At 33.7% G+C, this 13,399-nt stretch overlaps 1 protein-coding gene across 1 annotated transcript; it reads right to left on the bottom strand.

Annotated features, from left to right (window-relative positions):
- Nucleotides 1–2,943: 2,943 nt before the first annotated feature.
- LOC143542947 (plasma membrane ATPase 1) lies at nucleotides 2,944–10,749 on the bottom strand. The gene is made up of 21 exons (XM_077035402.1): nucleotides 10,612–10,749; nucleotides 10,369–10,488; nucleotides 10,185–10,283; nucleotides 9,942–10,079; nucleotides 9,196–9,330; nucleotides 8,929–9,108; nucleotides 8,601–8,807; nucleotides 8,398–8,517; nucleotides 8,188–8,307; nucleotides 7,995–8,117; nucleotides 7,799–7,903; nucleotides 7,556–7,700; nucleotides 6,822–6,986; nucleotides 6,484–6,722; nucleotides 6,369–6,401; nucleotides 6,186–6,267; nucleotides 5,939–6,099; nucleotides 5,162–5,347; nucleotides 4,898–5,080; nucleotides 4,628–4,806; nucleotides 2,944–3,247 (listed from the first exon to the last, which is right to left on the bottom strand). Exons 1-21 carry the CDS (start codon nucleotides 10,666–10,668, stop codon nucleotides 3,151–3,153), a joined length of 2,874 nt encoding a protein of 957 aa, XP_076891517.1. The 5' UTR covers nucleotides 10,669–10,749; the 3' UTR covers nucleotides 2,944–3,150.
- Nucleotides 10,750–13,399: the final 2,650 nt, after the last annotated feature.

The following is a 13,399-nucleotide window of genomic DNA, read 5'->3' as shown; positions in this document are numbered from 1 at the left end:
TGTTAGTATGTTATGAAATGTTATTTGAAGTGAATGTGGTAGCTAATAACAAGTGTTTATGGTTATGGTCCTACATGCATGCAATAACAAAAGACTTGTTACGTGTTGACAAATTATAACAAAAGTCGAGTTTGGATTAATTAATTGTTATAAATAGAAAATGAAGATTTTAGACTTAAGTGGTTTGTTAGGATATAATTATCAAGCTTAGGCCGGTGGGTGTACGGATCTAAATTTAAGAATGACCTCATTTGAACGCTATTCTCCTATATATATCATCTCACGCATTAAATTAGAAGACTGACCGCAGTTAGTCGTAGAGGTGTTCATGGTCTGGTTTTGACGGTTTTTAGGTCAAACCGTAACCAAACCATTAGTAACGGTTTTTAGTTATTGAAAACCAAAACCGAACCGTTGAAAAGTAAAACCGAACCAAACCGAACCTTTACTAACGGTTTGGTTCCGGTTTGGTTTCACGATTTAGACTTATTGGGCGACCGTATTTGCAACTTGAACAACCCTCTTTATATTTGCATGCCGACTTGTATTCGCAGGTGCTCGTAGTTAAATTATATTGAATCAATAAGCAAATTGTATTGCTTTTTTATGAAATTGACAAAAGATAAAAATTACAAAACACAAGCATGAATAATATGATGAAAATTACACCAGAATCTGGTTCTCCATAAATTATTTGATCGTAGTCCAAATTTAAGGTCTAAATACATAGTAGAATAAAAATAGACTTCTATTATTAACTTATTACCATTTATTGATACTTAGTTATACATTTTATAAAATATATAAAATATAGTAGAATGTTAATACCAAATTATAAATCAAACTATCTAACTGCCCATTACATTTCAATAAACAAGCAAAAAGCAAATTGTTGGTAACCTGAGTCAAAATATAAAATTAATATGTATATGAAGTAATTTTAATATTTAAATCTTACGGTCCGGTCCGGTCCGGTTTTTACGGTTTTGAAAACTTCCAAACCGTAAACCAAACCGTTCGTTACGGTTTGAAAATAATGAAACCGACCGACCGAAAGGTAAATAAAAAAACCGACCGTGAAACCAAACCGATGACCGGTTTGAACGGTTTCACGGTTTTAAACTGAACCGTGAACACCCCTAGTTAGTCAGGTCATTCCTACTGGCCTCAATCTAATCAAATTATTTTTTTTTAATTTTTTTTCTTTTCTTTTTCATTTCTTTATATTATTAAATATTGAAATGGTGGACAACGATGGAGAATGAGAAAAATGATCAATGCCCTTAGATGAAGAGTGATGTTGAATGATGAAAGAAAAGCTGACGTGGTGTAGACGTGAAAAATGAGAACCATTCCCTCTAGTCTTACACAATAAAAGAGGCGAACCACTTTTAAATTGAATTCAGATAGACTCAGATTGGATAGAAATATCTTGAATTCATATCGGAATGGATTTCGAATAACGTCTTAAAACTTTCAAATCAGGTCGGAATAAACGGGAGAGATGACTTATTTCATGATCAACTTTTATCCACAATGTATGGTGTTCCCATTATATGTCTTTCATCAAATTTCTAGCGAATGATGCAACACATCTTATGGTCATGGGCACCCGCATCACACATTCTGGATAAGCAACAACTCTAGACCGTGTACTCGCATGTCTTGCCCACGGTTCGTTAGTCACGCTCACTCTATATGAACCCTCGTTCACGCCATAACGAGGGAACACAGAAAGTGCTTGCACATAAAAATATAAAAGTTTCTTTTTCTTTGACTCGAAAACACGTAAAATAAAATCATATTACTTTCGCTGAATTTGTTTTCTTCTCTCATTAAGAGTGTTGGTCATTACCCTAGAATGAGCATTCAACTAGGAACCTAAAGCCGAGAATGCTTCCTTTTCTAGTTTTCTTCATTTTTGAGAAAACGAAAACTATAGAGGGTTATCAACACAAAATGTAGCATTAATGTTACGTACTATACATTTATCACTTATTGTTACGTGTTAAAAGTTTGTAAACATGGTAACGGTAGCATTTGTACTATATAAGCATTTCAAAATGGGGTAGATCTCTATCCGGAGTAGAGCATAAACCTAAAGGGATTAAAAGCATGGCATATATGTTTGGAGTAGATTTCATTTTGAATTGAATAAGTAATATCTCGTTGAAAAGTTCTATATTTCTGTCATTTCTCAACACATTTATCTAGACAAAGACTCTGTTGTCCATTAAAAGGAATTCTTGACTAAATTCGACAAGGAATATCCTTTCTCTTCCTTTAAAGGTGAGATGCAAGTGTGATGGGTCAAAGTAACTCTCATGAAAGAGAGAAGAAAGAGATTAACATTAGTAATGATCTTTCTCTTCCTTTAAAGGTGAGATGCAAGTGTGATGGGTCAAAGTAACTCTCATGAAAGAGAGAAGAAAGAGATTAACATTAGTAATGATCATGGATCTTTATTGGTTCAGATAACAGCTATTCAGTTAGTTCGGATCGGATTATTCCAATTTGAACTTTTTTGTTCATAATCAATATCCAAGCCGATTCGGATTCGCAATTGTACGTCTAACCAAACCAAATTCAACGCACCTTCATATATAGGATCTAAGTGTATTTTGTTACCCACTCTATCTTTTAAACCTAATTGTTGCATCCTTCCTAACATGAAGTGTTTTGTCAGTTCATATATGGCTAAATATTTAGGCATAGCTGACTAATAAAACTTGTTTGCAATAATGCACACGCTTATCGATTTCGATAGTTATGGTACCATTTATGATAATCAATGAGGTGAACATGTTGTTGACCTTGTTATCAAACAGAAACACATGGGTTGTGTGACCCGCCAACTAGCCGAAAATATCTGTTAACAATATATCTAACCCGTTTGTCTCGATTCATCATCAGTCAGTCGATTTTCAAATTTGGCCGTTTAAAACAAAACACAACCCATATGATTTTCTCATAAATGCGTCAAAAATGTCACATCTACTCTTAAGTATGAAGCCAAAGCCATATGCACAGCATATTACGGGTTCTCGTTTTCCCAGTCACAAGTGCGTGGGATCACGAGCCAACACGACACAAAATAAAACAAGAAACCAAAAACGACTGTTCCATAATTAACCGACAGCCACCTGTTTCTCACACGGTGTACGCTTGTTGGATCGTCTCTATGTCAAGACCCTTCAGTCTAACCACCGACTCCACATGACCCTTCAACGTGTGCAATTCTCTCAACCTAACAAAAACCCAAACATCATTCAGAAAATCTACCTATTCTAATAAAATAAAATAAATTGAGACACTTGTCATGTTTTGGTTAATTCTCACAATTTTTTCCCTCCAAAACTAATATATCTTAATATATGTAATAAATCAATAATTATCCACTTTCCTTTTACACTATATTTATATAATATCTATATATTTTTATAAATATAAATATTAACAGATTATTCTACTATATATTTCAAATACTTGGTAAATTCCAAAAATCAACAACAAATCATGTTTCTCAAATGAAAATTGTTTCGGGTTTTTTGTGGAAGTTAAATTTGATTTTATGTGTCAAAAATTGGTAAATAGATTGTTTGTTACAAGTTAAATACATTTAGGTCAAAATTTGTTACAGGTCAAAAATGAAAATTTTGAGTATTTTAAAAAGTTTGAGAATGCAAAATAGATTTATCGTCAAATTTGTTATGGGTTCAAAGTGTTGAATTTAAAATGTCAAAAGTATGAAAGTTAGAATTTTAAACATGATTCGGGTTTCAAGTTTATTTTTAAGCGCATTTTTTAAAATAATCAAAAGGTTCGGGATTTAGCAAATTGACTATTTTCCCCTCAACTATTAAAAACTTAAGAAAAGATTGCGACACTTTCGACATGCCACTCCCATGCTAATCAATGCTTTTAACTCTTATCAAACTTCAAATATTTATATATGTCAGCATTAATTTTTCCTTCAATGGTGATCAGAACGTTATATGGGAAGCATATCATGCAAAACTATGCTCAAATGAAACAAAATATTCACAAAATTGAATGGGTTAACATGTTATTTTTTATGTTGTCATTATGACCAAGTCGAGAAGCCCTCTAAAACTTTTCAACATATTTTTTATGGTGTAGCTCAGAAAAACATGGTTCTTGAAGAACATCCATTGTTACAATTTAATATCCTATTTTCCTTTGATGGGTGGTAAATTGATAAATATATCAATAAATGTAACGCCTCTTTTGTATTTAGGCTGAGTGGTTAGTACTATCGTATGAGAAGTCTTATTTTCGAAATTGGTTCATAACCAAAATTCTTTCAATTATACATATATGACACCGAGAATGAATTTTTCAATAGAAAGAAGCATTCTCGAGTACGATTTTTCACGGACTTTTTTATTAAGTTCATTTAAAAAACCATTTTGTGATATGAATAAAATCAATTTACGTACGCATTGTATAGATACAAGCATAAATGTAATACATTTTTTTAATATACGCTATTTAGTTATTTATTTTACTTATAATTTGAATTATCCCGTGTGTAACACGGGCTCTAAAACTAGTATAATAATAATCTGAAAACATGATTACAAAAAAAATATTATTTTGGCCATACCTTGCGATTTCAGCCCTCCGTTTAGCTTCTTCGGCCATTTGATTAAGTTCAGAGACATTGGTGCGGTTATCAAACATTTTAGTGTCGGGAACTTCAAGCCCGTGAAGGGTTCGTTGCGCGTGGGCCCATTGAAGCTCACGTTGCTCCTTTCCAAAGTCCTTTTGTCTCGTGAACGCAATCTTAAAAAACGCAAAAAAAAAATATCATTAGACAAAACAAAACATTTCCATCCAAGTTTATACCACACAAAGTCGGCACATATTCACATACCCTATTCTCAATAACAAGGTCCCAGGCCCGCCCGCTAAGCGCGTATCGGATAAAGAACTTGATGAGATCGAGCGGGAAATAGAATACAATATTGTAGAGCCATATGACTCCCGCCCATCCCCACCCGATTCCTTCAACAGCCGCAAAGCTCCAGTTGGCATAAACCGCGATTAAAGTAGCAATCTGGTACAAACCGAAAGCATAGATATTATTATTAGTTTATTCATTGTCATTTTAGAATAAAAACACGGTATATTAATTTACCAATTGGGCAATCGCAAAAGCAATAACAAGCAGCCAACCAGGACGTTCCACAAATGACCAGCTTCTAGATCTCGTTACGAAAATAAGAGCTTGGCTGATTGTGCTGACTTGGAGGTATATTGCTGACGCCAGCTTCCGGAAGTCATCATGTGCGGTTTTTTCAAGTGTTGGCACGCCAAATGTACGCTGGAGATACATTAATAAAAAGGCCGATGTAAGTGACGGCATAACAAGTTATCAACTAATGCCATGTCATTGTTTTATAGGTTTCCGTTTCTATAACTGTTGTTTTTAAGTGTTACGAGCCAGTAGTGGATATATGCCAAGCTGCTCTTCAGCTAATCGAGATCGGCTCGCTAAAAGTTCGAATCGAGCTGAACTCAAGCCTAAAAACAAGCTTGTTTAATAAGCTATCCCGAGCCCGATCTTCAAATAACGAGTTGGATATGAGCCTAAACGAGGTAATTATTTATGGAGCTTTTATTTAATATTTTAATATACATTTAAGTAATAATTATTACATAAAAAATTATGATAAAATAACTAAAAAATATTATGTTACAAAAGTTATAATTTAAAATATATAAAAAAAATAATTATAAATGCATATAAGTTAAGTAAAGAATAATAAACAAGCCGAGACCAAGCTCGAGCTTCAAAAACAGTGCTCAAAACAAGTTGAGCTCAGGTCAACCCAACCGGCCCGGCCTGGCTCGCCAAATCTTGTGACTGCTAGAAAAGGCATATGATAAGATGCTAAATCATAAATGCACATACCGGAAAGAAGTTTGTTTTATAAGCCGCCCAGAAAAATATAACTGTCATCATGGCCAAATAGCTACCAAGAACCACCCCAGTGGTGAAAATCTCGGCCAGTTTCCAGCTATCGGGAAGAGGCGATGGCTTCACTCTATCCTTTGATATAGTCATTATGGTTCCTGCAACGAAATATTATTATTATTATTATTATATCTTTTATCTAATAAAATGGAATTGAGATCAGAGATGATAAACAAACACGAACCATCATTCAGGATTGCGATGATAAGCACCATGAAAGGCGGGAAGTCAAACCTCCAAATCAAAGCCAGCAGCATAAAACCAAGCTGACACATGAAAATAATAATAATGATATAAATAAAGTAAAAAATATCAATATTACACACAAAAAAACATAACATTCATGAGATAATACTATATAACCTACCACAATACGGATGGTGATTGAAACTGCATAAATCTGCCAAAAACACAAATACAGTTAAGACTCAAAAGAAATGTTTTAAAACAAGCTACATAAGGTTTAACAGGTCGGGTCATACCGTGTAGTTTTTCATCCTTTGGAAGATGGCCCGACTGGTCAAAACAGCGCTGATGATGACACTTAGCCCAGGCTCAGTAAGAACAATGTCAGAAGCACTACGGGCTGCATCGGTTGCATCCGCCACCGCAATTCCAATATCAGCTTTTTTGAGGGCAGGAGCATCATTTACTCCGTCTCCAGTCATCCCACATATGTGTTTCCTTGCTTGTAAACGTTTTACTATCTCGTATTTGTGCTCTGAAACAATATCACAAGGTTATGTACCATTGTTATTATGTATAATACTAGATATGTTATATAGTTTTAATTTTCGTCAACTTAAATGGAAACACGTACCCGGGAAAACACCGGCAAAACCATCGGCTTTCTCTATAAGTTCATCGATGGGTAACGCAGCGATCGACTCATCTTTGTTTTGACCGAGCAAAGCTGAGGATGGATACATATTGGTTCCCATACCGAGACGCCTTCCGGTTTCTTTCCCAATTGCCAGTTGATCACCTGTTAAAAGATGGAAAACTTAGTATTTGGCGCGTGGTTGACCAGGTTAACAGGTCAAACCGGGTTACTTTTTTAGTGCTTGAGCACTTTTTCGTCAATCTTTCTATCGATAATTCACATGTTAGATATGATTAAGAAAATAACAAAATTTGTAAATTTTATATAAAATTTAGGAGGTTGTACAAAGTTTCATCAGTTTACTTTTCATTGATTATGCATTTGACTTAGTTGACCGGATTGAGATCTAAGTAACCCAAATTGACCCATTAATAGGTCAAACTGATACCTCTTGTATTTTAGAAACAGGTTAAACAACATAAGTGCAACAGTCGAAAGTACTATTGCTAACTCTCTTACAAGAAATAGCTTTTGACTTTTTGAGGTCAAACCTAATACCATTCAAAACCAAAATTGAAAACAATTTTCCAGTGAATAGTGAATATATTCATTACGCTTGTTGTCCACTTATACTTGTCAATTTCTTTACTAAGAAACCATATATATTGATTTATTCAGAACAAATGTTTGACCTCAAAAAGTCAAAACAAAAGCTTCCAAACAAAATGCACCTGTAATCATCTTAACATTCACGCCAAGATTCAACGCCCTCCGAATTGTCTCGGCGCTATCATGACGTGGCGGGTCAAAGAGTGGCATTAGCCCGATAAACTGCCATGGCCCACCAGGACTCTCTTTCCGCCCTTCAGGAACTTCCTATTTTCACAAAAACAATAAATTAATAAATAAAATAAACACTCAGCAATCAAACCTAAAAACAAATTAATATACATACATATATATATATAGATCACCTGGTATGCAACAGCAAGTGACCTTAACCCACGGTCTGCAAATTTATCAATGACAGCATGAACTCGGCGTTCTATGTCCGATTTGTTGTGTGCGAGATTCAAGATCTGCAATGATTTTGAAAGCATATATAAATAAATTAAAAGTAATATACAAAAAACCAACTCTTTTTATACACAATATTAAAAGAATACAGACCTGCTCGGGGGCACCTTTGCTGACTCTATGCATTTTACCGTCCTTGTCCAAATAAGTTAAAGCCGTACGCTTATCAGTTGGATTAAATGGCAAAAAGTGCAATTCTTGAATGTCAGCACGCGCCTATTAAGATATAAAATAAGTTACTTAAATAAGTTATGAAATTATATAATTTAAAAAAAAATATTCTTACCTCTTTTGGGTCAGCCAGCATACCAACAATTGCAGCATCGATCGCATCCTGGTTTTCGGTTCTGGAGGCACGAGCCGCCATCAGAACAACCGTGTCTGCATCTACACCTTTAGCAAAAACCTACAAATAAAGTCAACTCAAATAGTCAAACCAAAAGTCAAGTACATAAAACTTGTTACAGAAAAAGAAACAGGCATCTGTAAAACAGACCTCGATAAGATTCTTGTCAACTGTAAGCTTGTTCAAAGTCAATGTTCCGGTCTTGTCGCTACAGAGTACATCCATTCCCGCCATTTCTTCTATCGCAGTCATTCGTTTCGTAATTGCACCCTGTAATAATCATATTAATACAAAATTAAGCTATTAACCACAAAGAATCTATAAGAATATAAACTTTTAAGAAGTCAAGAAACCTGTTGAGCCAATCGGTGGGACCCGATTGCCATTGTAACAGAAAGAACGGTAGGCATAGCGATCGGAATGCCTCCAATTAATAGCACGAGAAGATTATCAATTCCAGGCCGGTATTCTCGATCTTGAATCGGGAACATTACAATGATTTCAATAATCATTCCAACAGCAATAGAACAAATGCAGAAGTTCCCAATCGCGGTCAACACCTAACAAGAAAGTCAAAAGTATGTGAAATCTTGAAAACCCGTTAAATCAAAAGTATGTGAAATCTTGAAAAACAAAATCTTGAAACCCGGAATGTAAAGTTTGAATCTTGTTCGTGCTAACTTTTTGAAAGTGACCGACTTGGTTTGTGCTATCGACTAGATGCGCAGCTTTACCAAAGAACGTGTGGACCCCGGTGGCAATCACAACAGCCTCGATCTCACCTTGTTTGCATGTCGAACCAGAATACACACCGTCTCCGGGACCCTTTGTGACCGGGAGGGACTCACCGGTTAAAGCCGACTACAAAAGACGGTTTGGTTGATTCAGTACAAAATAATAAAATAGTTATACAGAATTACAGATGGTTGACTATGGTTGACTGCTGACCTGATCAATCTTTAAAGGATCACCATCGAGCAAACGAGCATCAGCAGGAATAATATCCCCTAATTTGATGCTAATTATATCACCAGGGACCAACATCGAAGCATCTTCCTCATTCCATCTCCCATCACGTAAGATCTTTTAACAAATTTATGATAATAATTAGTTAATCAAGAACAAAATTATTATTTCCAAAATTGCTGAAATATGAAAAAAAAAATTTATATGTTAATTATAAAATTCGAAGTAATAATTAATAAATTAAAAACAAAAGCATCATATCTAACTTGTTGAGGTACAAAAAAACTAAATGTATGAAAAACATTTTTTTTAAATTCATAGTAATAATTAATAAATCAAGAACAAAAACATCATATCCAAATTGTTGAACTATGAAAAAATAAATGACATAAAAAAATCTTTTATAAATTTCATAGTAATACTAATAATTAATAATTCAATAACAAAAGAATCATATCCAAAGTGTTGAACTGTGAATAAAATAAATGATATGAAAAAAACTTATATAAAACTTATAATAATATTTAATAAATCAAGAACAAAATAATCATATCCAAACTATGAAAAATCTTTTGGTGGATTTTAAAGTGGAAAAAACAATACTTGCTGTTCAGAAAAAAAAATGAAAAATATTTTATAAACTTCATAACAATAAACTACAAATCAAGAACAAAAAAACCATATCGAGATTTTAAAAATTATGAAATAAAAAATAACACAAATAATACCTTTGCTTTTGGAGCAAGACGAGCCATAAGAGCAGCTGCTGCATTACCAGCATTATTTTCCTCAATAAAACTAATTGTGGAGTTGATAATCAACAGAGTGATAATACCCACAAAGTCCTGCCAATCAGGAGGCTTTCCCTGCAAAAATTTGAACCCAATTAGGGTTTTCAAGAGGGTAAAATGGTAATTAAATTTTCAAGAAAATCTTGAATTTAATTAGGGTTCTTGGTTTTTAGCTCTTACTCCTCCATTTGCAAGAGCAATTGCCATAATAGCAGCAGCTTCCATCACCCATGACAAAGGGTTCCACATAAACCCCAAAAACTTCAAGAATTTGCTCTCCTGAACACACCCACATCATAAAGTTAGCAAATTTATAAAAAAGTTAAAAACTTTTTAAAAATCTTTAATTTTTATTAGGGTTAACCTTTTTTTCTTCAAGCTTGTTATGGCCAAAAATGACCAGTCTTTGCTCAGCAGCAGCAGTAGTGAGCCCATCTTTGGTACATCTCAAGGTCTCAAAAACCTCCTCAATGGGTATACTTTCCTGCAAAAAAAAAACACAAAAAAACACTCAAGAAACACTCAAAAATCACTAAAAATCAAAACTTTATGAAGAAAAACAAAAAATTATGCAAAAATATTAAAAACCCAGATCCAAAATCCATACCAAATCTACAGTTTCCTTCAAGACAGCTTCAAGAACCTCAGGCTTCTCTTCCCCCATGTTTCTTGAAAATTGAGTTGAAAATCAAGAAAGCGTAAAAGATTGTGAAAAGGGGGAAAATAAAAGAAAAGAAACCCAAATGTGTGTTTTGATGAATTATGGTTGGGAAATGGAGAGAGGCCACCTATACCTATACCAATACCAAATCTACAAGGCTGACTAGAGAGAGAAAGAGAGGTAACTGGTAAAAGACTAGCCGAATGTGTTTTTTAAATAAATTCTATTCTTTTGGTTTACAAAACTATAAAACTGATGAACTAATATTTGAATTATAATATGTAGGGTGATTTAGGTTATCAACATCCTTAAAACAAGTCAATAGATTTTTTTTAGAACGTCGACTTTCTTGTAGTTAGGATACGATATTTTTTAAATTTAGAGAGCCCCGATACTTCACTCTGGTCAGACTATGTTGTCTTAACCGGGCTCACGCTGGTTTTAGAGTTTGGCTTGGACATTCCCCTAGGAGACCATACTGTTGACTGCCACTTGACAGTCATTGTGTCATCATAAGAGCAAAACTATCTAGCGTAACACACAGTGGGACGAAAACCCAGTAGGCTCAGAATTCAAACTGGCAACCTTTGTATAAGGCTTAGGTTAAATCCTTTATTGCCAATATTCACCCAGATATGACACAATGGGATTCAAACTTAAGTCTTCACTATATAACCCAAGTCAATAGATTGGTTTTGTTTAATTACACATGTAAGACTCACTATTTATTTATCATATAATTTAGGAAAATTTGTTAATAATTTTGCTAATATTAATCTCTACTAACAAATCTAATAAATCGTGACTCCGTTAGTTTTTAATAACATAGCATGTGACGTACCAAAAATAAATTTATTGTAAGATACAAAATACCTTTTATGTTAATATTTTGATGAGCCACTCATATATTATTAATAATAATTATTATTACAATAATAATAATAATAATAATCGCAATAGTAATAAACCTAATCCACAACCCACCCCCCTCTTTCTCTCCCCGTCGATCTTTGTCCCCCAGCCTCAATTTCATCACCGACTCCCATCACCGGTCGTCCACCACCACAAGCCCCCATTCTCATGTGGCTTTTGCTATTCTATAACGCACAAATATGATATCTCATAAAAGATTAAGGATGCATGTTGGATAAAAATAACCTTTCGTAGCTAAGTACTTTGTTCCACTAGCAATGGATATGTTTATGGCTCAATTTACCAACTTTAATTTCAGTGAATTCGTATTTTTAATATAATGATAAACAAAATGAAAAACTAGTTAGAATAAATTATCAGTCTCTTGCATTGATACTCAAACTAACTGATGTGAATTGTAATTTAAAGAGTAGCTCATTTACCAAGACTAGTAAGTCAATTACCTAAAGCATCAAGTGATCTTATACATATCGAATAAGCCGCATATATGAATTGTTAATCCTCCACCTGATACTAGTTACTAAAAGGATAACTATATTATGTCTAACACGTGTATGAAACTTGGTAGATAAATCGATTCCAATAATAACTTTTATCTTACAAACTGGACCACACAATGAACATAATCAAGTTAAGGTAATAGTAATAGGGTTTTTTGAAGATAAACTAGACATGATGGTCCTTGGTAAAACTTAAAACTGAAAAATAAAGAAATCTCCACGAATTATATCATACCTAAAAATGTATAGACTTGAAACAAAATCAGCGTTGATGATAATTTTGTATATATTGTAATGCTAGAAATGATGGAAACAACAAAATCACAGTTTCTCAAGAAATGTTTCATATAAAACATTAGCCAAAGATGGGGGGGGGGGGGGGGAATTCACAATATGAATTCTATTATGAAATATAAAAATTTTTGAACCAATAGTTCATCAAATTTAGAAAAAAACTTGCATATAATTGAGTATAGCAAATTGATGTCTTAACTCTACGTAAAACATTTGTATAGTGATATTTCTACTTATCAATGAAACTACATAAAAAAGATGTTGATACATAGTATATGGACAAAGCTCTCCCTATAAGCATATGAAACATTTTTAAGTTATTAGACATGGAAACGCCCCTTTTAAATAATGGCAAAAACTTGGTATGTAAGTACCACGGTTAAATGCAATTGTTGTATTAATATTTTTTTTGCTAGCTATACACGATTAGATATATTATTTTTCAATTCACCGACAACTATAGCTCATGTCTGGTGAAGAGACATTGGAATGAGATCTAACAGATATTCTGATACCTTTAAAGTATGAAATATATGAGTTTCTATTTTACTAGCCTAATGAAAATATTTGGTTAGTCTTATAGAAATATGGAAGGTGTCACACCCCAACCTAAGGCGGAAATCCCGAGGCGTGATCCAATTGCTCACAGCTCGAAGATACTATCATAGTACAAAAGTGATCATATCTAATTAATTATTTTAATTTCAACTTACACACACGTTTACAAATACAATAACCAATTTAAATAACAAATATGAATTCAAATAAATTTTAACTTGATTTCATCCTAAAGTCTTGTCTACGTGTCCAAGCTTCAATCTTCCATACGAGTAGCCTGCATATGCGTATAAAATGGAGTTTTTGTCAACATAAAGTTGAGTGAGAATATCACCAGTTTGACACAACAAATAAATAAGCATAACGTGAATAAGTGCGAATAATGAAATCAAACCGTAAACAAGTATGTGGACCGTTGCCAAGCGAATCGGGCATTGGTCACCAGCAGG

Source organism: Bidens hawaiensis, unplaced genomic scaffold (genome assembly GCF_021521415.1).
Source record: "Bidens hawaiensis isolate Kalapana, Puna unplaced genomic scaffold, B.hawaiensis_p1.1 tig00013006_1, whole genome shotgun sequence".
NCBI lineage: Eukaryota > Viridiplantae > Streptophyta > Magnoliopsida > Asterales > Asteraceae > Bidens > Bidens hawaiensis.
The sequence above is the reverse complement of the archived record's forward strand: the minus strand, read 5'-3'. Positions and strand labels throughout refer to the sequence as shown.

Coding starts and splice junctions, on each gene's coding strand:
- LOC143542947 (XM_077035402.1), bottom strand. CDS start 10,668: ATGGGGGAAGAGAAGCCTGAGGTTCTTGAAGCTGTCTTGAAGGAAACT. Junction 9,109..9,195: donor ATCCTTTAAAGATTGATCAG/GTCAGCAGTCAA, acceptor CGTCTTTTGTAG/TCGGCTTTAACCGGTGAGTC. Junction 7,701..7,798: donor CACTTGCTGTTGCATACCAG/GTGATCTATATA, acceptor TTGTGAAAATAG/GAAGTTCCTGAAGGGCGGAA.